At 43.2% G+C, this 24,371-nt stretch overlaps 1 protein-coding gene across 1 annotated transcript; it reads right to left on the bottom strand.

The window, feature by feature from the left end:
- Nucleotides 1-15,669: 15,669 nt before the first annotated feature.
- Nucleotides 15,670-24,172, bottom strand: Brk1 (BRICK1, SCAR/WAVE actin-nucleating complex subunit). Its single transcript, XM_013509100.1, has 3 exons — nucleotides 23,998-24,172; nucleotides 16,418-16,500; nucleotides 15,670-16,260 (listed from the first exon to the last, which is right to left on the bottom strand). The coding sequence occupies exons 1-3, from the start codon at nucleotides 24,113-24,115 to the stop codon at nucleotides 16,234-16,236; spliced, it is 228 nt and encodes a 75-aa protein (XP_013364554.1). The 5' UTR covers nucleotides 24,116-24,172; the 3' UTR covers nucleotides 15,670-16,233.
- Nucleotides 24,173-24,371: the final 199 nt, after the last annotated feature.

The following is a 24,371-nucleotide window of genomic DNA, read 5'->3' as shown; positions in this document are numbered from 1 at the left end:
TTTTTTTTTGAGACAGCATCTCTCTATGCAGTTCAGGCTGGTTTTGAACTCTTTGTAGCCCAGTCTGGCCTCAAACTCAAAACGATCCTCCTGCCTCAGCTTTCTGAGTGCTGGGATTAAAGGCATATGCCACCATGCCCAGCCCCTTTTTTATCTTTTAAATTGTATTTATTTATTTATTGGGTTTTTTTGAGGCAGGTTCTTGCTGTGTAGTCCAGGCAAGCCATGAGCTATTTGCCCAGGCTGTCTTTGAATTCCTGGTGATTCTCTGCCTTGGCCTCCCGCATGCTGGCATTCAAGTGTAGTATAATTTTTAAATTCCTGAGATGGGCTCTTGCTAAGTTGCTAAATTGCCCAGACTGGACTCCAACTTATAATTCTCCTACCTCAACCTCCCAGAGTACTGATGGAAATTTGCCTCCAGGCCTGGCTATAGTAGTATTTTATTGAGCTTTCTTTTTATTGTGATTGTTGTTACTGTTTTGCAGTTCTAGGAGTCAAAGCCAGGGCTTCACACATGCTAGGCAAGTACTCTACCACAATCTATATTACCAGCTCCTCATTGGGCTTGTTTTTAAAAATCAAGCAAATACATATATGGGACCTCACATTCTTGTTAGTGGTGAAAACATCTAAGACCTACTCCTTTAGCAAATTTCAGGTAAAAAAAAAATTGTTTTGAGACAGGGCCTTGGTATGTACCAAGGCTGGCCTTGAATCCATGATCCTTCTGCCTCAGCCTCCTGAGTGTTGGGATTATATGTTGTGCCACTGTGCTTGGCTTTCAAGTAAACACTATTAACCACAACTACCATGCTGTAATTATTCATCCTGACAACTGGGTGTGGTGGTGCATGCCTATAGTCCCAGCACTCAGGAGGCTGAGGCAGGAGCATCATTGCAAGTTCAAGACCAGCCTGGGCTACAAAGTAAGCTCAAGGCCGGCCTGAACTGCATAGCAAGACACTGTCCCAAAAAGACAAAACAAATTATTTTTGTTTTGTTTTGTTTTGTTTTTGGTTTTTCTTCGGTACCGGGAACCGAACTCACAACCTTGCACTTGCCAGGCAGGCGCTTTTGCCGCTGAGCTAAATCCCCAGCCCCCCCAAAAAATTATTCATCCTGATTGAAATGATATACCCTTTAACCAGCATCTCCACCCACATCCCCACAGTCCCTGGCAACCATCATGCTACTCTGCTTTCTTTTATTAATAGTGCATGCTGGCCTTGAATTCACTATGTATGCCAAGGCCCACATGGCTCTCGAAGTTCTCAGGGGTGAGGATGGCAAGAGGATGGAGAAATAAAGACAAGAGATAGAAAGCTGAGATCAGGTGGAGCCCTCTCTCTGGCTGGGAGAAAAGGAACTACTCAACCTCTATAGCCCATTTATTTATACTCCCAGGAAATTGATGTCAATTGCAACCCCTCTGCCTAGCAACTTTGTATGGCTCACCTGAGTACCTCAAGTTCTCAGAGCTGGAGCTGGAACACCTTGTTTTCATAGGTTGCCTCACATGTGTGATCGATCTCCAGCTTTAGCCACTCCCCATAGCTCCCCCTTTTCTGTTTTGTAATTACAAGTGATGGGTGGTCAGTTTAAGCTGAGCTAGAGGAACTGTGGAAGTCCTCCTCATTCTCTACTCCTTTGCATTTTGAGTGAACTTACTCATTTAGGCTAAAGATTCCCAGTCCAACGATTTCAGGTCTCAGCATTCAGCAGTTTAACCCTATAGAGTCCATTAACCCATAACAGTAGTCAGTTACCAAGGTAGCTGGCAATTGTCAGAAGGTATTAGTGATTTGAATTTTTTTATAGCTAACATATTACTATGGCATTGTTTTATACATCATGTGGTTATACTTTTCTGTTGGATTTTCAAGACCAAGTTGAGGGGAGACCTATATTAATCAATATTTTGCTATCTATCAAAGTCAGTTAAGTCTCCTCAGGAATCACCTTGACACCAAGTACAATACCTCTTAGTACTTCTGTCAGTGTGAGTCGTCTGGATGAGTCACAGCCGTTGCTTAACTAAGCTGCTTTCTGTGAAAGCTTAGGATTTTTTTTTTTCTTAGTGACTCTCTTTAGGCACAGTATACATCATTGATCACTTTCCTCTGTGGTCACAAAATCTCCTTGGTCAGAAGATCAGGGACTTATTGAGTTATAGGATGTTACAGCAGAGGTTCTCTTATGTCCTGGGTCCTCACTGACCTCAGAGAGCTGGAGCCAAAATATTGGCTATCCTCTTAAGTCTATCTACCTTTCTACTTTTTGGTCTCCAAACCTTAGTTGTTGACTATCCAGAAGAGAAGGTTAATGACATTACACTGTAATGAAGACAGTAAGGTTAATATTACTATCTTATTTAAATATCAAGTACCTTAGAACATAAAATAAAACTGTTATTTTCTAAAAACTATAGATGTTCTAGAATTTGAATCCCTGTAGAATGTTAACAGTTACATATTTTACACAGAAAATTAGAAATCAAAAGCTATACATAGAGGCCAGGGATATAGCACAGTGGCACAGCACCTGCCTGGCAAGCACAAGGTCCTGAATTTGATTCCCAGTACCAAAAAAAAAAGCCATACATAAGCCACTTGGCCACTGTGGGAACCTCAGAGAGCCACATGGGTGGGGAGAAACCCTGCTGAGCACCTCTCTGCCACCACAGGAACCTCAATCATGAGGAACCAGGTGCCTGGCCTATCCTCCCACACCATGGACAGGCAGCCAGTGTGAGAAGCACCCAGAACTTGGCAAACAACTCATCCACAGGAACCCAGGGTAAATCCACTCTGGCAAGGGGAAACACTTCATTCAAACTCCTAATTTATGATTGTTCCATATAACTATAGACTTTGCACCTGTGGTCTAAAGTACAAAATCAGTAGTTACCACAGTTTGTCAGTTTCTAAATTGTGCTTGATGCTATCATTATTAATTGTACTACTGTAGTTAGGATGTCATATCTGTGTAATCTGTTCTTATTTGTGTAACAATATTGAGAAGCTCTGGGTAATAATCTCACCACAGCCCTATACCAAAAGACTGGGGACTGAGCCAAACAGAAACCAACATCCTGGTCTCAATTAATTGGGAAGGTAGGATCTTAGGACAGATACAAACCAAGAATCTCCTGCACACAGAAGATATTCCTGAAGAATAGACCTTTCCTAGAGAGGCTTTGATACTAGTGATATAGCTACCTACTACCAAAACTCACAGGGATCATCAAAGAAAACAAAATAAAATTTTTTGAAATAGAGAATGACAAGACAAGGGGCTGGGGATTTAGCTCAGCGGCACAGCACCTGCCTGGCAAGTGCAAGGTCGAGAGTTTGATTCCCGGTACCAGAAAAACAACAACAACAAAAAAAAAGAATGACAAGACAAAGGAGCAAAATGCAATCTCAGACCTCCAGCCCACCCAGAACAAGCCCAGAAGACATAGACATAGAAGAAATTGAAAGTCACACACCTAAAATGATAGCAACTAAAGTAAAGAAACAACTCCATGAGGCTAGAGGAAATAAGATCAGAAATAATCTCTCAGGTAAAAAAAGAAATGACAACCATAATGACAGAATTGCTCAGCATATCTAAAGAAGACATAGATTTAAAAAAAAATTGAGAGGCATAGGAAAATGATGGAAATCTTGAATAAACAATATAGGAAAGAATTCAAATGATTGAAACAGATTCAAAGAGATATCCAGGAAACTATAAATTCCATTGACAGCTGGCAAAACCACTTGAAAGAAACTGAAGATAGACTTTCACACCTTGAAGACAGGATTGCAGCTAGCAATCACAAAAGGAAAGATTTCTTAAAAATAACAAACCAGGAGATAACAATTCAACAACTGCAAGATTATGCAAACAAAAACAATGTAAGACTGATAGGTGTCAATGAAGAAGGAGCAGTCAACACAAATTATATGAAAAGATGATTTGCAGAAGTAATAGCAACGGGCTGGGGATTTAGCTCAGTGGCAGAGCGCCTGCTTGGCAAGTGCAAGATCGTGAGTTCGGTTCCCGGTACCGGAGAAAAACCAAAAAAAAAAAAAAAAAAAAAAGAAGTAATAGCAAAAGGGCTGGGGATTTAGCTCAGCAGCAAAAGTGCCTGCTTGGCAAGCACAAGGTTGTGAGTTCGGTTCCCGGTACTGGAGGAAAAAAAAAAAAAAAAAAAAGAAGTAATAGCAAAAAATTTGCCAAGCATAGGAAAAGACTCTGACATACAAATAAGTGAGGAATATAGAGCTCCAGTTAGCCTTAATCAAAATAAATCTACACCCAGACATATAATAATCAAGATCCCAGAAGTTCAGCACAAGAACAGAGTATTAAAAGCTGTCAGAGAAAAGAAACAGATCACCTATAAAGGAAAGCTCATCAGAATCACAGCAGACTTCTCAACACAAACCCTCAAGTCAAGAAGAACTTGAAGTATTTAAAGTCCTGAGAGACAACAACTTCCAACCCAGATTGATGTACCCTGCAAAACTATCTTTCAAAATTAGTAGAGAAATAAGATACTTCCATGACAAAGAACAGCTGAAAAAATTCATAACCACCAAACCAACCCTATAAAGATATTCTATAAAGGGATAAAAATGACCACAAATCCAAGAACAACAACAGAAGGAAACCACCAAGTAGGCTAAGCAATTAAACAGGGAAAAAGTAGGGAACCAACATCAGAAAAATAAAATGACAAAGATAAACCAATAACCATTAATGTAAATGTCCTCAATTCACCAATCAAAAGAAACACACTGGCAGAGTGGATCAAGATACAAAATCCAACCTTATGCTATATACAAGAAATACATTTAACTCAAAAGGAAATTCACAGACTGAAAGTCAAAGGATGTAAAACAATACTCTCATGTGACAGGAACCCAGAAAAAAGCAAGGGTAGCTATTTTGTTTGCAGACGTGAACTTCAAGAATGATCAAAAGAGATAAATAAGATCACTACATACTTGTTAGAGGAGAACTTCAAGAGGAAGAGGTAACAATCATACACATATATGCACCAAATATGGAAGCACCCAACTAAGACAAATATAAATAGACATGAAAAATCAAATAAGCAATAACACAATTATAACAGGGGACCTTAATACCCCATTGTCACAAAGAGATAGATCAACTAGACAAAAAAATCAGCCAAGCAATAACAAAACTGAACAAAACTTGTGAACAAATGAACTTAGTAGACCTTTACAGAGTGATCCACCCAACAACATCAGAATACACATTCTTTTCAGCTGCATACAGAACATTCTCTAAAGTATACCATATACTAGCCCATACAACATGCCTAAGTAAATATAAAGGAATTGAAATTATCCCATACATTTCTGACCGTAGTGCAATGAAATTGGAAATTATTGACAAAAGAAACTGCAAAAACTCCGTAAACACATGGAAATTAAATAACACCTCCCCTAAACAACCAATGGGTCACAGCTGAAGTTAAAGAAGAAATTAAACATATCCACAATGAAGTGAAAATGCAAATACAACTTACCAGAACCTGTAGGACACAATGAAAGCAGTCCTCAAAGGGAAATTTATAGTGGTGAGTTCTCACATCAGGAAAATAGAACAAGCACAAACAAACAACCTAATGCTGTACCTCAGGCATCTAGAAAAAGAAGAGCAAGTCAAGCCCAAAGCTCAAAGAAGGAAGGAAATTATAAAGATCAAAGCAGAAATTAATGCAGTGGAGACTAACAAAATAGTACAAAGAATAAATGAATCAAAGAGTGGTTCTTTGAAAGATAAATAAAATTGATAAACCCCTAACTAACCTTATCAAAAAAGGAAAGAAAAAACTCAAATTCATGCAATAAGGAATGGAAAGGGTGAAATCACTATAGCTTCTGTGGAAATTCAGAATATCATCAATACCTACTTTGAAAATCTTTACTCTCATAGGGTGGAAAACAGAAAAAATGGACAGATTCCTGGAAACATGAATTACCAAAGCTGAATCAAAAGGATATAAAAATTCTGAATAACCCAATATCAGTAATTAAAATTGAAAATATAATTTAAAACTTACCAACAAAGAAAACCCAGGTCCTGATGGATTCACAGCTGAATTCTGTAAGAAATTTAGAGATGATTTAATGCCGATACTGCTCAACCTCTTTAATGGAATTGAAAGGCAAACAGTTCTCCCTAACTCATTCCTGGAGGCATATATTACCCTGATATCAAAACCAGAGAAAGACCCAGTCAAAAAAGAGAATTACAGGCCAATCTCCCTAGTGAATATAGATGCAAAAATCCTCAATAAAATACTAGTAAACAGAATGCAGCAAATCATCAAGATTATACACCATGACCAAGTGGAGTTCACCCAAGGAATTCAGGAATGGTTCAACATACACAAATCAATAAATGTAATACACTATATCAACAGAGCCAAAGACAAAAATCACTCATTCATGATAAAAGAAAACAACCCTACAGATTATCAGAATAAATGGTCTTCACCTCAATCTGATAAAAGCCATCTATGACAAACCAACAGCCAACATCATACTAAATGGACAAAAACTGAAAGCTTTCAATCTAAAATCAGGAACAAGACAAGGTTGTCCACTTTCATCACTTCTGTTCAATATAGTTCTGGAAACATTAGCCAGGGCAATTAGACAACAGAGAAAAATAAAAGGAATAAGGATAGGAAAGGAAGAAGTGAAATTATCATTATTCACAGATGATATGATACTCTACCAAAAGGCTTATGGACTTAATAACAAGTTCAGTAATGTATCTGGATACAAATTCAACACTCAGAAATCAGTAGCACTCCTGTACACAAACAACAAACTCTCTGAGAAATTAGGGAAGCCACACCCTTCACAACAGCATCCTAAAAAAATGAAATACTTAGGAAGCAATCTAACAAAGAAATTAAAACATCTATACAAAAAAATTACAGTACTCTGAAAAAAGAGATCAAAGAGGATTTCAGAAAATGGAAAGTTAGGGGCTGGGGATATAGGTCATCGGCACAGCGCCTGCCTGGCAAGCACAAGGTCCTGAGTTTGATTCCCAGTACAAAGAAAAAAAGGAAAGTTATTCCTTGCTTATGGATAGGAAGAACCAACATTGTGAAAATGGCCATACTCCCAAAACTGTTACACAGATTTAATGCCATCCTGATAAAAATACCATTAGCATACCTCACAGATCTGGAGAAAATATCCCTAAAATTCATCTGGAAGAAGAAGAGACCTAGAATAGCAAAGGCAGTCCTGGGCAACAAAGGCAAGGAAGGAAGCATCACAATCCCTGACTTGAAATTATACTGTGATAAAATCAGCATGGTAAGGGCAGAAAAAATACCTGAGGATAAATGGAACAGATTAGAAGATGTAGACACAACTACAAACACACTCAGCCACCTTATCTTTGACAAAGGGGCCAAATGTGTTCACTGGAAGACAGCCTCTTTAATAAATGGTGCTGGAAAAACTGGCTTTCCATATGCTGAAGACTAAAACTAGACACATTTCTATCACCATGCACTAAATTAAAGTCAAAATGGATCAAAGATCTAAATATTAAAACAGAAACACTAAATCTACTGGAAGAGAAAGTAGGTACAAATCTTGAAGACACGGGTAGGCAGCAAGCTCATGAACAAAATCCAAACTGCACAGGAAATACTGCAGAGAATCAACAACTAGGATCTCATTAAAAAGTTTTTGCACCTCAAAAGAAATCACCAACAGGGTAAAAAGAAAACCCACGAATTGGGAAAAAATTTTATCCAACTGCCCCTCAGACAAAGGACTTCTATCTAGAACACATAAAGAATTTTTAGAAATCAGATCCCCAAAATTCAAAGACCCAATCCAAAAATGGGCATCTGAGATGAATATGCACTTCTCAGATAAAGAAATACTAATGGCAAATAAATACATGAAAAAATGTTCAACATCATAGTAATTCGAGAAATGCAAATTACAACAACACTGAGATTCCATCTCACCCCAGAAAGAATGACTATCATAAAAAAAAAAAAAATCAACCAATAACAAATGCTGTCAGGGCTGTGGGGAAAAAGGAACCCTTTTCCACTGTTGGTGGGAGTACAGACTGATGCAACCAACCACTGTGGAAATCAGTGTAGAGATCCCTCAAAAAAGTAGGACTAGAGGTCCTATTTGACCCAGCTATTCAGCTTCTGGGTATTTTTCCAGAGCAATTGAAAACGTCATACCACAGCGATGTATGTGCACCCGTGTTTATAACAGCACAATTTGTAATAACTAAACCTTGGAAAGCCCTCAGATGCCTATCAACTGAGGAATGGGTAAAAATGATATGGTCTTTTTATACAGTGGAGTACTTCTCAGCCATATAGATAAACTCGAGGCTTTTATAGGATGCAACTAGAGACCATACTCACAAGTGAAATAAATCAAACTCATATATGTAAACATCATGTTGCCTCCCTAGTGTGAGAATCTGGAAGAGTAAATATCCAAAAGGTACAACAAATACTGTGAAAAGGAAAGAAACTGCTATAAAGGAAAGTATAACTGGGATGGGGGAAAGGAGAAAAGAAGGAAGGGGAGAAAAAATATACACACAAGATAGCTAAGATTATTGTACTACTAATTTCTATTCATTGAAAGGAGTAATGCTTATCTTGTTTGATTAATTTTGCATGCCTATATCTGGTAATCTGAGCAACTACTTTGCACATAACAATATGCAATATAATAACCACTGTTAATTTCCTATACCCTCGTTTTGAAATTCTGTATCATTTTTTATTTTTTTTAAAAAAGAGCCATACGTAATATTGCAGCATGACAGTCACGATGACATTTTGTAATGTACTGAAATTTCCATTTTGACATAGCATAACCATTTTAATCAATCATCTCTATCTAGTACATAAGAAACTTTTACCTAACTTGTTGTCCTTTAATGGGATGTACATCATACAAGTTTTTGTTAAAGGCAGAGGTCTAACACAATCAACCTGTGAGTCTTATATCGTAGTCCTGTAAACCTTACACAATACACCTGTGAAAGTTCACAGCTCAAATGTTCGTTAGTCGGGGATTTACCATACATAGTGCTACTACAAACACAGATGAAATCTTGATGTGGAATTCAGGACCAGATCAAACGGAAGACAACAGCACCAGAAGAACTTGGAAAGCAGCTTTATTATGCTTGTGAGCTAGGGAACCAAAGGTTCAAGTCACCAGCCCCGTTTTAAGGTTACCAGTCACTTATATAGGTTTTCAGAAGGAAATACAAAAAGGCAGGTAACATTATGTAATTGGTTACACGTCTTTGTCATTAATTGCTAGGCAGAATTTACTCTTACAGGAACTAATAAGATTACTATTGTATAATATGGGAAGAATCAATCATTGTCTGAGACTGGACAGAGGTGTCCTTGAGGGGTAACTGTCTAGGATTTGAAAGTAAACAAACCACCACTGTCGGGCTAAGTTGCACTTATCTTGCAGCTGGTTCTGGGAGCATCAAGGCTTATTCAGTTTTGTAGCTCTCTAATTATGAGAACCAACTGTGTTTCCCAGTCTCATCCTTGAACAGTGTTAGAAATATACTAGTGTCAGAAATATAGGATTAAAATTTTCATTACATTTAAAATAGCCTCTACAATCTCAACATACCAACTCCCTTTCTTTTGTATATACAGATATTTCTCCCTTTATGATAGGATTATGCCCATAAACCTTGTGGACGTTGAAAATGCACTTAATACATGTAGCCTACCCAGTGTCACAGTAGTGATGAAGCACACCACACGCTGCAGCTTGCTGCTGCCACCCAGTGTCAGCCTATAGCTAGCTCAGGAAAATGACCACTATTCAAAATGCCATTTATACTAGAAGTCTATTTATTGCTCTTTGGTTTGGTTTTGTCTTTATTTTGAGACAAGGTCTTGCCATGTAGTTCAGGCTGGCCTTAAACTCACTGCAATCCTCCTGCCTCAGCCTCCCAAGCACTGGGATTACAGGTATTTGCCACCATGCCCAGGCTGGAAGTCTATTGGTTTTGTAGCTGTAAAGTTGAAAAAAACATTAAGTTGAACAAAGTATGGACTATGTGTATGCCTGGTAGGTGGGGCTGCTGGATCTCATGGTCATTCTATATTTAGTTTTTTGCAGAGCCTCCATACTGTTTTCCACAGTAACTACTAATTTATATTCCCCACCAGCAGTGTACATGGGCTCCATTTCTCACACCTTCACCAACATTTATGGGTTTTGGAGGGGCTGTTGAGACAGTCTCACTATATAGCCCAAGCTGGCCTTGAACTTAAAATTATCTTCCTGCCTCAGCCTCCCAAGTGCAGGGATTAGGTGTGCACCACCACGCCCAGGTCTTATCTTTTGTCTTTTCTGTAGTAGTCATTCTGGCAGGTGATAACTCATGGCTTCGTCTACATTTCCCTGATTGGTAATTATTACATCATTTCACTGGTTATTAGTGATTACTGCTTTTTTCTTCTATCTGTTGGGCACTTATGTCTTCTTTTGGAAAATTTCTTCTTTTTTTTTTTGTATGGGGAATGAAACTCAGGATCTTGCATTTGCCAGGCAGGTGCTGTGCTGCTGAGGTAGATCCCCGGCCCTAATGGGTGAAGATTTTTTTGTGCAGGTGTTGGTGATTAAAAGCTGCTCCTTCTGCATGCTAAGCATGTGTCCTACCACAAGGCTATACAGCCCCTGCCCCTTTATTTTTATAATCATTACTTACTTATTTGTGGTACTGGGGTAGAACCCAGGGCCTTCGCCCTGAGCTATGTCCTAGCCTTTTACTTTGAGACAGGTTGCCCAGGTTGGTTTGACCCTGCAATCACCAACGATTACAGGGTGGATACCACCACACCCGGCTCCTTTGTCCATTTTATTATGTTTTTAATCAGAATTTATTGGTACATTTTAGATATAATGATCACATTCGTCAGAGAAGCTGTACCTGTACATGATACAACTTTTCTCCCACTCCTCTCCCTTCAAACCCTCCTCCCCTCCCCAATTACAAGCTTTGTCTCCATGTTTTACTTCTTTTCTCTTTTTTTAAACTTTTTCCTTCCTTCCTTCCTTCCTTTCCCCCTCCCCCTCCCTTGTTCCTCTCCCCATTTGAACATTTTCCTCCTATTTCATATCTATTACACATTTTGGTCCTTATTTACACTTTTGAAACAATGTCACATTTACATGTATATCTGATTTATTTCACTTAAAGAGTATGGTCTCAAAGTGCAGCCATTTAGCTAGAACTGTCTCAAGTTTATCCATCTTTATGGCAGAGTAGCATTCCATTGTATAAAAAAACACATCTTCTTTATCCATTCATCGATTGATGTGCTTTGCCCCTTTTAAAATCAGGTTGTTTCGCTGGGCGTGGTGACGCACTCCTATAATCCCAGCACTTGGGAGGCCAAGGCAGGAGGATCGTTGTGCGTTCGAGACCAGCCTGGGCTACAAAGTGAGCTCAAGGCCAGCCTGAACTGCATAGCAAGACCCTGTCTCAAAAAGAAAAAAAAAAAAAAAAAAAAAAAAAAAATCAGGTTGTTTATGTGTTTTTCTTGCAGCCCTGGAGACAGAAGCTGGGCCCTGTGACTGAGCTGAGCCAGCCCTGCTTGAGACACAGGCTCACCAAGCTGCCCTGGCTGGTCTCCAATAGCACCATCCTGCCTTGGGTACTGAGCATCTGGGACTCAAGTGTGTATCGCCACATCCGGCCCCTCATAACCCTTACAGATGCCTGTTTTCAGATAGTTCCTCCCCTCGGCCAAGGCCACTCAGGTGGTTTCTCGGTCAGCATTCTTCTGTGGACTGTGAAACACTGCCGCAGACCTTTTGTCACCCTTTTTTCCTAAGTGAGACTGAACCCAGGACTCATGTGTGCTAGGTGACCGCTTGTCCACTGAGCTACATCCCAGCCTTTCTTTTTTGAGACAAGAGTTGTGCTAATATGCCTGGGCCGGCCCTGGACTCATTATCCTCTGCCTCAGCTTCAGAGTAGCTGAGATTACAGGTGTATGCTGCCAGACCCAGTTCATCTGATTTTTTTCCCCCCGTGTAATTCTTGATTAGGTATTGTTAACTTGGGATATATATATATGCGCTCCGGGCCTGTTGTATTATTTATTTTGGTGGTACTTGGAATAGAACCCAGGGCCTTCACACCAAGATACATTTCTAGCCATTTGAAAATATTTAAAATAAATAAACAAAAATTTTGAGCAAGGTATGGTGTGTGTGCCTGTAATCCCAGCACTCAGAGGAGACTGAGGCAAGAGGATCACCTTGAGTTCAAGGCCAGCCTGAATTACACAGCAAGACCCTGTCTTAAGATACTAAAAGAATGAGCCAGGCGTGGTGGTGCACGCCAGTAATCCTAGCCCTCAGGAGGCTGAGGCAGGATTACCATGAGACTGAGGCCAGCCTGGGCTACACAGTGAGTTCAAGGTCAGTCTAAACTGCATAGCAAGACCCTGTCTCCACCAGAAAAAAAGCTAAAAAAAAAAAAAAAGGTACTAAAAGAATTAAAAATAATAAATAAAATATCAGTTCCTACAGCCCAACCAAAAAAGGCTTTCAGCAGGTGAATGTAGCTGCTCCTAATTCATAGACCACTAGAAGAAGTTACGGGCTAGAGTGGATTAAATTCTTTAGCAAGAGTTTCAGAAAATACTTATACTGGGGCTGGGAGTATAGCTCAGTCGTAAAGCATTTGCCTGGCACACACCAAGCCCTGGGTTTAATCCCATGTTGCAAAAGAACATGGGAGCAAGCCAGCAGAAATGAACCTAGACAATCAATGCAACCAGTATTCCAGCCACAGCACGGAAGGCAGGGGCCATCTTTATCAAGTGAATGATGGCAGACAGGGTGCAGCTCAGTGGCCAAGCTTCTGCTTAGCAACTCAAAAGCCATAGGCTCAATCCCTGGCACCAAAAAAGAGCAAAAGCCAGCCAGGAAACATGGTGGCACATGCTTGGGACATAGCACAAGAGGCAGGGAGGGTAAGGAGGCCAAGGCAGGGAGATCACAGGTTCAAGGCCAATCTGGGCAACTTTGCAAGACTCTGTCTCAAAACATAAAAAGAGCTGGAAAAAAGAGTATGTTATGTATGTATACCTACTCCCCACAATGAATGTAATCATTATGTACTACAAACACATACTAATAAAAAATAACTTTTTATGGGGGCTGGGGATTTAGCTCAGTAGCACAGCACCTGCCTGGCAAGCCCAAGGTTGTGAGTTCAGTTCCCAGTACTGGAAACCACCCCCACCCCCCAAAAAATAATAACTTTTTAAAAAAAGGGCCAAGGGGCCGGGCATATAGCTCAGGGCAAGCATAAAGTCCTGAGTTTGATTCCTGGTACCAAAAGAAAAAGGGCCAGGGACACAGCTCAGTGCTTCAATCCCCAGTACCACGTGCACATGCATACACACAGGCACTAGACTTCAAATGAGAAAATCCCACCTGGTCACACCCTTTCAGAAGTCAAAGATGGCTGGAGCAGTCTATGAGCAAGTGAGGTCTGGGCTCCAGTCCCAGCACATTCCCAGGTCCTGACACAGAAGTGCCTACCTCGTAGGGCCCTGTCAAGAGTTAAATGAAACTGCAGTTCTCTGCTCACCTCCTTGTCCCTTCTTTTTCCTTATTTCCTCCCCTACCCCAAAGAAAGAAAAACTGCAAAAAGCATTTAGCATATAGTAACAGTAATACACACACACACACACACACACTTAGGAGTGTTAGGGCTTAAGTGTGAAAAGGAGTTACAGCTGGGGAGACTTGAGGCAGAAGGATCCAAATTCAAGGCCAGCCCGTGCTACACAGCAAGACCCTGTCCCAAAAAACAAAGGGTGACAACACAGGAAAACAGGGATACCAGGAGTTAATGCACCCTGGGGAGGCCAGGTTCACTGGTTTCCTGCACTGAACATTACCTGTTGCTCTTTGCAACAGCATGCTTTATTTACTCACTCATTCATTTATAGGGCTGGGCTGAGGATGGAACCCGGAGGTTCACGCATCCCAGGCAAGTACTCTACCACTGAGCTATATCCCCACCAATGCCTTTATTACTTTAATACCAATAAATTAACACTAATATCCATAGGACAATAAAACCTTTATTAAACATTTTTACACATAATCTTATGGAAAGGGCTCCTCCTGCCTATAGAAATCCCCAGCACTTCTGCCCCATCACTGTCTCACATCACAGTCCATACACATGGCAGGAACCAAACAGGTTAAACTGACTGCAGTGCAGCACCAGGTAACCTAACACTTGGACTGGGAAAGTCCGACTGACTTATCCTGGAGGGAAATAGAAATAATAAACTCCATTTAAGAGCTGCATAGGGAAGCTCAATAATGCTGAAAAGAACACCCACCATAGTAAAGGATACTGGTGTCTCCATTCCATTCTATTTTTAAAGAAGTACAAGTTGAATACCTTATATTCAAAATGCCTGGAGTCAGAAATATTTCAGATATGTATTTTTTTTTGTTTTTTGTGACAGGGTCTTGCTATATAGTCCAGGCTGGCCTCAAATTTGCAGTGTTCATACTGCCTCAGCCTCCTGAGTGCTGGGATTACAGGCATGCAACATTACAGCTGCTCTCAGATGTTTTTAGATTTAAGAATATTTGTACATAATGAGATCTGGGAGAGAGGATGTTGGTCTAAATGTGAAATTCATGTTTCATATGCACCAGTACATATTGCCTAACATTAACTTCATGCAGTTTCCAAAGGGCCTGTTTCCTGTGACCTGAGGTCAGGTTTGCGACGTTCCACTGTGGCACCAGGTTAGCACTTCCAGATTTTGAGGAATTTTCCATTTAAGAATAGGGATGCTCGGTATGGTCTTCCAGAGGTCTAAGTGGGGTTCTTCAAAGACACGTGCTCAAGGCAGCTTGCACTCTGCAGTCAGCTGTACTGGTGTTCAGAGGTGACAGGAAAGGCGCTCAGGTGTATTCAGGATGTGCCCATTGCATCACAGAATGATTCACAGCAGGATGAGACCCAGGGCTGAGTGTGTGTGGGAGGATAGGCAGATAGGAGGCAGTGCTACATGGAGAAGTTATGCGCAGAACTTTGTAGGAGACGTCTGACCTGACTTAGACCTTGAATGGGGGCGGGGGGGAATTCCCATGTGCAGAGCCTAAGGAACATGAGGTAACCTACACAAGGGAAAACAGCTTTAGAAGGAAGATGCCCCAAGTTTATAGAAAGCCTTGCACACTAGAATAGCAAATTTTGGGTTCTTGCGTCAACTACAGATATAGGGCTTGCTTTACAAGGGAAGTCAGCATTTAGCAGCTTGGGCCTTAAGACCCTGGGGTCTACCCTAGACTATGGCTAGGCCATGTGGACGAGGGAGTCAACAGACTGTGAGCATCACACCTGACTCAATGCAGGTTCTTCCACGGCACAGCAAGGCAGTGTCTGCTGAAGAACCGCACGGCTCCCAGACTGAGTGAGTCAGCTGAAGTCCAAGCGTAGGCACCGGGGCTGGTGAAGCAGCCACACCTGGAGGATTTGTGCAGGCGCGGTAATCCCATCTCAGCTCCTCTTCCCTCCACAATCACAGCAGTCAGATAAAGTTGAGGAATTTATTAGGGAAATACAATAGGCACAGACAGACCAAGTGACAGAAAGAAAACTCTGAAAATGTCCCTTCAAGTCTAGTGGGGGACTGGCCTAGACCTCCCCAAAACAAAAAGGAAGGTTAGCAACATTCTCTGGCAGCCACTGAGTGGGTCTGAGCGGCTTGGCCAGGCACCCCACTCCACCCTCTCTGAGGCGGGGAGCAGACAAAGGCAGAGTGATGGGAGTTTAAGAGAAGTCTGAGAGTGGGAGGGGGCCCTTCATGGAGGCCAGGCTCTGGGCTCTGAACACCTGAGATACACTGAGTGACTCCGTGCCTTACTGGAAGGTAAATGCCTAACCTGTTTCTGGGAGACCCTTGCACATCTCCCTGCGCTACGCCACACCACACTCTCAGGTGTACATGGCAGAGCGCAAAGGCTGGACCTTTGGAAAAACAAAAACAAGAAAAAGCCCTGTTGCTCTTGAAGGAGAAAAGGAGGAGCTGGGGCTGCTGGGCCTTCTCCATGTGGCCTGTGTTCTGTAAAGCACGTCCCAGCAGCAGGTGGCACAGCTCTAGGTGAGAGTCTCACCTTTTGTCACCTGTCAAAGGAAAAGTCACATTCAGACAAATTCAAAACAACTAAAGGAGCCTAAAAGACACACATTTTTTAGATCTTAAGCAGTGAGAAGTTGTAGGGAAGAAAGCTCAGGAGGCACAGAAACCCACAGGCAGGCAAGATGTCTCACAGTCACTCACCCGTGCTTCAATGTACTCTATCCTTCGCTCCAGAGCTGTCAGCTTCTCGTTCAGGGTTGCGAGTCTTGAACGGCAAGACATATCTGGAAAAAGACTGATATTCAGCACTAGTGTCAAAGCACCTGCACACACGCACACACCCTTCGCAGAGGGAGGGGCCAGGCTGGCAGCATGAGTGCACATAGGAACTGAGGGTCCAGGTGGGTACAGGGCTCAGGACAAAATAAAGCGGGATGGAGGGCTCTGCAGGACTCACCGAGGATAAGGACCCGGACATGCTGGGGTCTAACCTGCACTTTCCATGTGGGTCCGACTTGGGAACAGAGGGAGGGAAGCATAGAAGAGGGTCAGAGGTCAGAGTGCAGAAGAGACTGGGGATTGAAAGGGACTGCACATGTCATGCTGGCTTTTTGGGGAGGGACCATGAACCCCTGGATGGGAGATAGCTGGGGATAGCCTCAGCTGACTGTCAGCCAAGAAACCAAGCTCAGTCCTGCAACCACAAAAAAGTGAATTCTGCCCACAGCCCAGTGCACAAAGACAGGTGTCCTCACAGAACCTCCAGAAGGGAACCGAAGTCTGATGTCAGCTCAGTGATCAATGTTGTGGGTCATTCCCCAGGGCCTGGGTTCTGGGGATTGAGCCCAAGGCCTCAGGCACACTAGCGAAGTGCTCTACCACTGAGCTGGACACACCCCTCCTTAAATTTTATGAGACAGGGTCTTGCTCAGGTGTCCAAACTGGCACTGAATGTGCAATCGTCTTGCCTCAGCCTCCTAAATAGCTAACATATGCTACCACATCCAGCCAAGAGTTGGATTTTTTTGTTTTGTTTTTTGAGACATGGTCTCGCTATGTAGTTTAGGCTGCCCTTGAATTCACTTTGTAGTCCAGGCTGGCCTCGAATTTGCTGCAGTCCTCCTGCCTGAGCCTCCCAAGTGTGAGATTATACGTATGTGCCAACACACCTGGCATAAGTGTTGAATTTCTGACCCACATAACAGCAAAATGATAAATGTAGTTTAAGCTGCTAATTTGTTATGGCAGCAATAGAAAACAACACATCAAGGCTGTACAGATGGCCACTGGTTTTGTTTCTGCTTTTAGTTTCTTTGAGATAGGGTCTTACTATGTAGATGAGGTTAGCCTTGAACTCACTAGGTACCCCAGACTGGCCTTAAACTTGCGATCCTCCTGCCTCTGCCTCCTGAGTGCTAAGATTACAGGCTTTGTCACCACGCCCAGCCACAGATGGCCATTTGTTAACCAGCAAAAGTTTCAAGACAGGGGACATGGCTGGGTGGTGCTGCATGCCTATAATCAGCACTCTGGAAAGCTGAGGCAGGAATATCACAAATTCAAGCTCAGCCTGGATAACATAACAAGATCCTGCCCCGCCCCCCCGCCCCCGCAAAAAAAAGCACCAGGCATGGTGGCACATGCCTATAATGCTACTGCTCGGGAGGCTGAGGAAGAGGATGCTCAAGTTCAAGGCCAGCCTGGGCAACAGAGTGAGTCCCTTTCTCAAAATAAATAGTTGGTTTTTTTTTTTGTTTTGTTTTGTTGGTTTTTTTTTTTTTTTTCCAGTACTGGGAATCAAACTCACGGCCTTGTGCTTGCCAGGCAGGCGCTGTACTGCTGAGCTAAATCCCCAGCCCCTTATTTTTTCTTTTTGAGGCAGGGTCTTGCTATGCAGTTCAGGCTGGCCTTGAGCTCACTTTTCAGCTCAGGCTGGTCTCAAACTTGCAATGATCCTCCTGCCTCAGCCTCCAGAGTGCTGGGATGACAGGTGTGCATCACCACGCCCGGCTAAATAAAAACTGCTGAAGCTATTTCAGTGAAAATGCAGTGCATCTACCTAACTCACCTGACATCACAGCTCATCTGCTCGTAGCTTGAAGAGCAGCCACTGTTTACCGCATGGTTGCGCACAGCTCTGAAGCATGACTCACCGCACCACACACTGCCAGCCCCAGAGGAGACAAAGTACAAAGCAGAAGTGTGACTGTGGCCTAGGCCACGGCTCCAGGCAAAGCACTTGCCTGGCACACACAAGGTCCAGCCTTGCGAAAAAGAAGAAAAATTGAAGCATGGTTTCTACTGAATGCAGACTGCTTTTGTATATCACAAAGCCAACACATTTTGAGATGACTCAGCATAAACCAGAAGTGTCTGTCCTGTCAACAGGCAGCAAAGCCAGGCGTAGCGCTGCACTTCTGTAATCCCAGCACTCGGGAGGCTGAGGCGGGAAGATCACTGTGAGTTTAAGGCCAGTCTAAGCTACACAGTGAAACGCTGTCTCAAAAAGACAAAAACAAAACAAAACAAGAGGCAGCAGAAATTGAGGGGAAGAGGAAGGTGTCAGAGGCTTCAAACTCCAAGAAGCCACAAGGTCACTAGTGTCGTGGAGGAGAGCAACTCATCACTGTCTGCACAGGCCTTTCAGAACTGGAAGAAACAAAGACCTTCAGAGCCCCACAGAGCTCACACTCCTCCTCTTCCTATCCGTCTTCAGTCCCCCTTCACTTCTCCAAAAATGCAACCTCAAAATATCTTCTCTGTGCATGTCTCTAACTGAAACTTGTCAGCCACTTTTTCCAGCTATTCCTGACACAGAGAAAAAGCCATGTAAGCACAGAGTAATTCTTTCCTAGCAGCTCTCCCCACACTGCTAAGTCATCTCTGTAACCGTCACCTCCATGCCTACAATCTCATCTCCGAGACAGTCTCCCATACCAGCCCCTACCTGTTCCCTTAGTGTGTCACTGGCTGTTCTGCCAAAGTGCCTGGGGTTCACTCTGCACTTCTTCCCACCCACCCTGCCTGACCTCCAGGCTGCCCATCCACCCACGGGGCCTCCCATCTCAATGCTCCAGCAAGGTTCACTCCCTCTCTCATTCCTCTTTCCAGTTGGAAAAGATCCCCTATTTCCTATTATCTAGCTTTTACTTGCTCTTTATTTATATTTTGGGTTTCTCATATAAGAGAAACCCCATGCAGTATTTAAGGTTGCGTGTCTGGTTTATTTCACTTCCCAAGTATGATCTTGAGGTGTATCCTTTTACATGCAAATCCCTCAAGTTTATCCTTCTGGACAAAAAATGGAAATGAAGCTTCTGCAAATGGGAAGGGCAAAGAGTAGGAGGGATGAGGAAGGGAGGTGGGAAGGAGACAAAAAGGAATGAAGCTGTGTTGCGCACAAGGACCAGCTCCCCGCAATGACGCACTCATTATGTTCTGCAAAGAGCTACTGATAAAAAACAGACTCAGTTCAAAGATGTCTTGCCAGATGAACATAATTCTTCCTTTTCTGAATTTATCTAAACACAGATGAACTTCTAATCTGTAAATTATCCACGTACTTGATCTGTCACTGCTCCCTTCAGATGAAGCGTTAACACATAGGTGCTGGAGATGGACCTCAGTGGCAGCGTGCTTGTCTAGCGTGTGCGAGATCAGGGTCCCGTCCCCAAACAGATAAGATAGATTTAACAAAGACACTCACTGCTATTACTATTATGATGGCAAAGAAACAAAAACAAATGTCCATTACTACAAGAATGGTTTGATAAGCTACAACGTATCTATGGAGGATTATTAAAATACTGTTAAAATTAAGAGTACCTGTGTCAGGGTCATAATTTACTCTTCACACTGCTTCAACTGTGTTAGACCCCAATTCTTCCACTTTCTATTCATTTTATTTTTGTTTCCATGTTGTTGTTGTTTTTTATACCCGGAATCCAACTCGGGACCTTGCATTTGCCAGGCAGGCACTTGTGCCACTAAGCCACACCCCAGCCCTCCATGTTATTCTTTACCATATTCATCTCTTTTCTTTTGTTTTTGGTTTTTTCTTGGTACTGGCAATGGAACTCAGGGCCTTGTGCTTGCCATGCAGGCGCTGTGCCATGCTGCTGAGCTACATCCCCGGGCCTTCTTTTGGTTTTTTGAGACAGGGTCTTGCTTTGTAGTTCAGGCTAGCCTTGAACTCAGTAAGGAACCCAGGCTGGCTTTGAACTCACAACACTCCTCCTGCCTCAGCCTCCCATGTGTTAGGATTATAGGCGTGCACCACCAATTGCTACTTTTCACTCCTTTCAAAAATATAGTTTTAAAGATACATAATTTACATATATACAGTTCACTTGAAGTATACAATTCAGTGGTTCTTACTGTATTTCCAAAGTTGTGCAATCATTACCACAATCTAATTTTAGAAGGTTCTCATCAGCCCTAAAAGAACCCTTGTACCTCGTGTTGTCACTCCCAGTTGGAAACCTCTAATCTTTCTCTTACTTTTCTTTTTCTGCAGTGCTGGGAGTTTAAACCAGAGCTTCCCACACACAAGCATGGGGAGTGCTCCACCAGTGAGTCAGGCTCCAGCACTGAGCCCACGCCCAGCTCCCTGGTATATCTTATTTTCTGTCCGCCAGTGCTGCTCCCTCTAACTCCCAGCTCCACAGAGCACACCAGCAAGATGAGCTGGGTGTCCAGCCACATACCTGTAATTCTACCTACTCAGAGTCTAAAACAGGATTCCAAGTTCAAAGCCAGTCTGGGCAACTTAGCCACACCCTGTCTCAAAATAGACAATAGAACAAAACAAAAAAAAAAAAGGGAGATGGGAGGGTGCTGAGGATGAGAGTGTAGCTCAGTGGTAGAGCAAGGCCCTAGGTTCAATCCCCAGTACCACAAAAGGAAAAAAAGGGAATAAATAAGATTAAATGGTCATTTAAAAAAAAGAATGGTCATAGCAGCCACTCTTAAGAAATTTAAAATATTGTCAGAGAAATAAAACTTACTTTTCTGGTTGATATGCCAAGAAGACTTCTGTGAAAGATAAATGTATGCAAATTAAAAGCTCACTAATACAGCCAGGAGCAGGGTGTACACTCAGTTCCAATTACTTGGGAGGCTAAGGCAGGAGGACCACTTGAACCCAGGGTTTCAGGATCAGCCTGGGCAACACAGTGAGACCCTATCTCAAAAAAAAAAAAAAAAAGTCCAGCACAGTGGCCCATGACTATAATCCCAGCACTCTGGGAGAATGAGGCTGGTGGGTCACAGACACAAGCCTAGCCTGAGCAATTTAAGACTCAGCAAGATTCTGTTCTCAAAATAAAAAATTAAAAAGGTCTGGGGATGTAGTTCAGTGCAGAGGTCCTGGGTTCAATCCCCAGTACCAGCACCACCACCGCCGCAAAAAAAAAAAAAAGTTCACTAATATAATTCAGTATTTAGAAATAAAGTTATTACACTATCATGATCGCAATTTGAAAGACTGACATGCTAGATCACTTTTAAATTTTGAAAAGCAACCTCAGTTTGACTTAATTTTCAATGCTCTGCTGTAGAACTGACAACACTGTGGATGGATACTCTGTACTTAAACATCAGATATTAATTCCTATCAGATAAAGTGTTTTAATTTTGCTTTCAAAACAAAGTTAAAGGACAGGGGATATAGCCCAGGGGCACAGCGCCTAGCTGGCAAGCACAAGGTGCTGGGTACTGAATTCAATTTCTGGTACCCACACACACAAAAAAAAACAAAGTTAAAGCCAGGCGTGATGGTGCACGCCTGTAATCCCAGCACTCAGGACCTACATAACTGCGTTCAAGGCCAGTCTGCACTGCATAGTGAGACCCTGTCTCAAAAAAAACACACACAAAAAAAACAAATAAACACACACACAAAAAAAGTTGAAGTTGGAGATGATGACCTATGACTGTAATCCAGCACTTGGAAGGCTGAGGCAGGAGGATTTCCAGTTTGAGGCCAGGTTGGGCTACACAGTTCAAGGTTAGCCTGGGCTACACAGCAAGGCCCTGTCTGCAAACAAAACAAAAAATTTCTCTATGTGAATGATTTTTCCAACTACTTTATAAGTACTGTACTTTCCACTGTTTCTCCAGACTAAGCAAACATCAAATCTGTTATCCTGTCATCATTCTATCCTATCCCCTTGGCATGGAATATTTTCGTTTCTTTTACTTGGTGTTTGCTCTGAGACAATGAGTAACAATGTTGTGAATGCTGGGTGGGAACACATCCCTGTAGACCTAGCATTTGCAAGGCTGCAGCAGGAGGACTGTTTGAACCCAAGAAGTGAAGGCCAACTTAGACAACATAGGAAGACCCTGTCTCAAACAAAGAAAAAACCTCTCTGAGGAAACCCAGACCACTTCATTATAATCAGTCAGCCTCTCCTAATTCCAAACTCTTTTCCACTAAACCACACTCCTTTTTTTCTATTATTCAAAAGGAAATGTTTTCAAAGTACAGGAGCTCTATGCTATCAAGTCATTCCCTACTACAACCTTTACAGCAACTTATGTGTCAACATGTATCCCCAATGTACATTTACACTGTTCTCTTTATTTTCAGAGTCTACACACATCATGAGTATAGTCCTATACATCTTACATGTAAAAACATTAATACAAAGACAATGTTCTGTGTTGTCCTGACTCTGCATTATTTCAAGAAAGAACTTGCTTGAATGCAGGAGAGGTTCTTATTGTGTCCTGCACAGTGCCTCAGAGGAGATGTAGTTTCTCCTGCTGATGAATTCTGACAACTTCTCTTTTTGACAAACCTTTGCGGGGGTGCTGTGTAGGAGATCCAACCCAAGCCCTCACTCTGGCTCTATTCTGGGCTACATCTCCAGCCTACTGGCAAAACTCTTGCTCTATCATTTTACACTACTTAGGCCTTATCAGGTCCTCTAGCTACAAAATAATGCCTTTTAAAAAAATTTTAATACACCAGTTTCTCCTATTTAATCTTAACTGTTTAATGTTGTTGGATTCGTGGAACCAAAAGTACACAGGTTGAAAAAGATCACTAGGTGTCCTCCCTACATGTTGCGAAGTTTATCCAGCGCTAAGTTCTCTAAAGGAAACACTTGGGACTAAGATACAAACAGTGCAGAGGAATTTAAAACTACTGCGAGAAGTCTGCGCCTAGGGAATATTTTGGGCTGTCTCTGCTGGAAGCACCTACCCTGTGTTAGCTCTGAAGACCGCACTAGCAGCAGACACCTCACACAAATCAGAAGCGAGAAATGCAGTGTTTCTCTAGCGCCCAAGACCCGGACGGGCAACCTCGGACTCCACTCCTGCCACACACCGGGGAAAGGAGAAATGGACCGGGGTGGTCAAGGGGGCGACTAAAGGGCACGGAGCGATATGGTTTCGATCCCGTCCTGAAAGCGACGGGGAACTGTCAGGCGAGCGACACGGCCGCGCTGGGCACCCTGCGGATGAGGTGGGGACTGGAACGAAGCGGCACGAAGAAGGCAGGGAGACCACCGAAGGGAAGGGAAGCGGCACTCACGGGGTGGACGGGGCTGCCTGAGGTGCACGGGAAAATGCCCGTTCGCGGGTCCGGGACGAGGATGGGGACGAGGCCACAGCCCGCCGGCCTCGCGGGCAGAGCGGCGGCAGCGCGAAGGTGGGGCTGAGACGGAAGCAAGCGCAGCTCGGCGGGCGCAGGGCTCGCGGAGTCCCCCTGGCTTCCCCGGCAGGCCGCCCCCGGGGCCTCCCCCTCCCCACCTCCCTGCTCGCCCGCTGACCGAACGAGTTGAGGAAGTCCGCGATTTTCTTAATACTGCTGGTGATGAGCTCAATGTATTCCCGGTTCGCCCAGTCCTGGTGAATCTCCCGTTGCACCGGATCCTCTTGCCCAGCCATGGCGGCCGCCTGAGAAGGAGTAACTGCGCAGGCGCGCCGATCGTGCAGGTCACCAGTGCGCCTGTGCTCCAGCTCACACCCATCCCGTGGCGCCCGCGCAGGCACCGGGACAGTGACGCGCCTGCGCAGTGTCACGTCCTCGCCTGCGCTTCGCCCGGCTCCCACCCCCGGGAAAACAGCTGCCTGGCCTCCCGCAGCAAGCCGCACACCCACGCCTGTCACGGGCCGCTGCAGTCGGTAGGGGGCGCCTGGGCTC

Source organism: Chinchilla lanigera, unplaced genomic scaffold (genome assembly GCF_000276665.1).
Source record: "Chinchilla lanigera isolate Chin_1 unplaced genomic scaffold, ChiLan1.0 scaffold00160, whole genome shotgun sequence".
NCBI lineage: Eukaryota > Metazoa > Chordata > Mammalia > Rodentia > Chinchillidae > Chinchilla > Chinchilla lanigera.
This window is presented reverse-complemented; position numbering and strand designations above follow the sequence as displayed.

What these genes read in the sequence shown, in the direction of transcription:
- Brk1 (XM_013509100.1), bottom strand. Translation starts at nt 24,115, where the DNA reads ATGGCTGGGCAAGAGGATCCGGTGCAACGGGAGATTCACCAGGACTGG. An exon ending in GGACTTCCTCAACTCGTTCG is followed by an intron (nt 16,501 to 23,997) that starts GTCAGCGGGCGA and finishes GTCTTTTTCCAG; the next exon opens with ATATGTCTTGCCGTTCAAGA. An exon ending in TAGAGTACATTGAAGCACGG is followed by an intron (nt 16,261 to 16,417) that starts GTGAGTGACTGT and finishes TTCCTTTGACAG; the next exon opens with GTGACAAAAGGTGAGACTCT.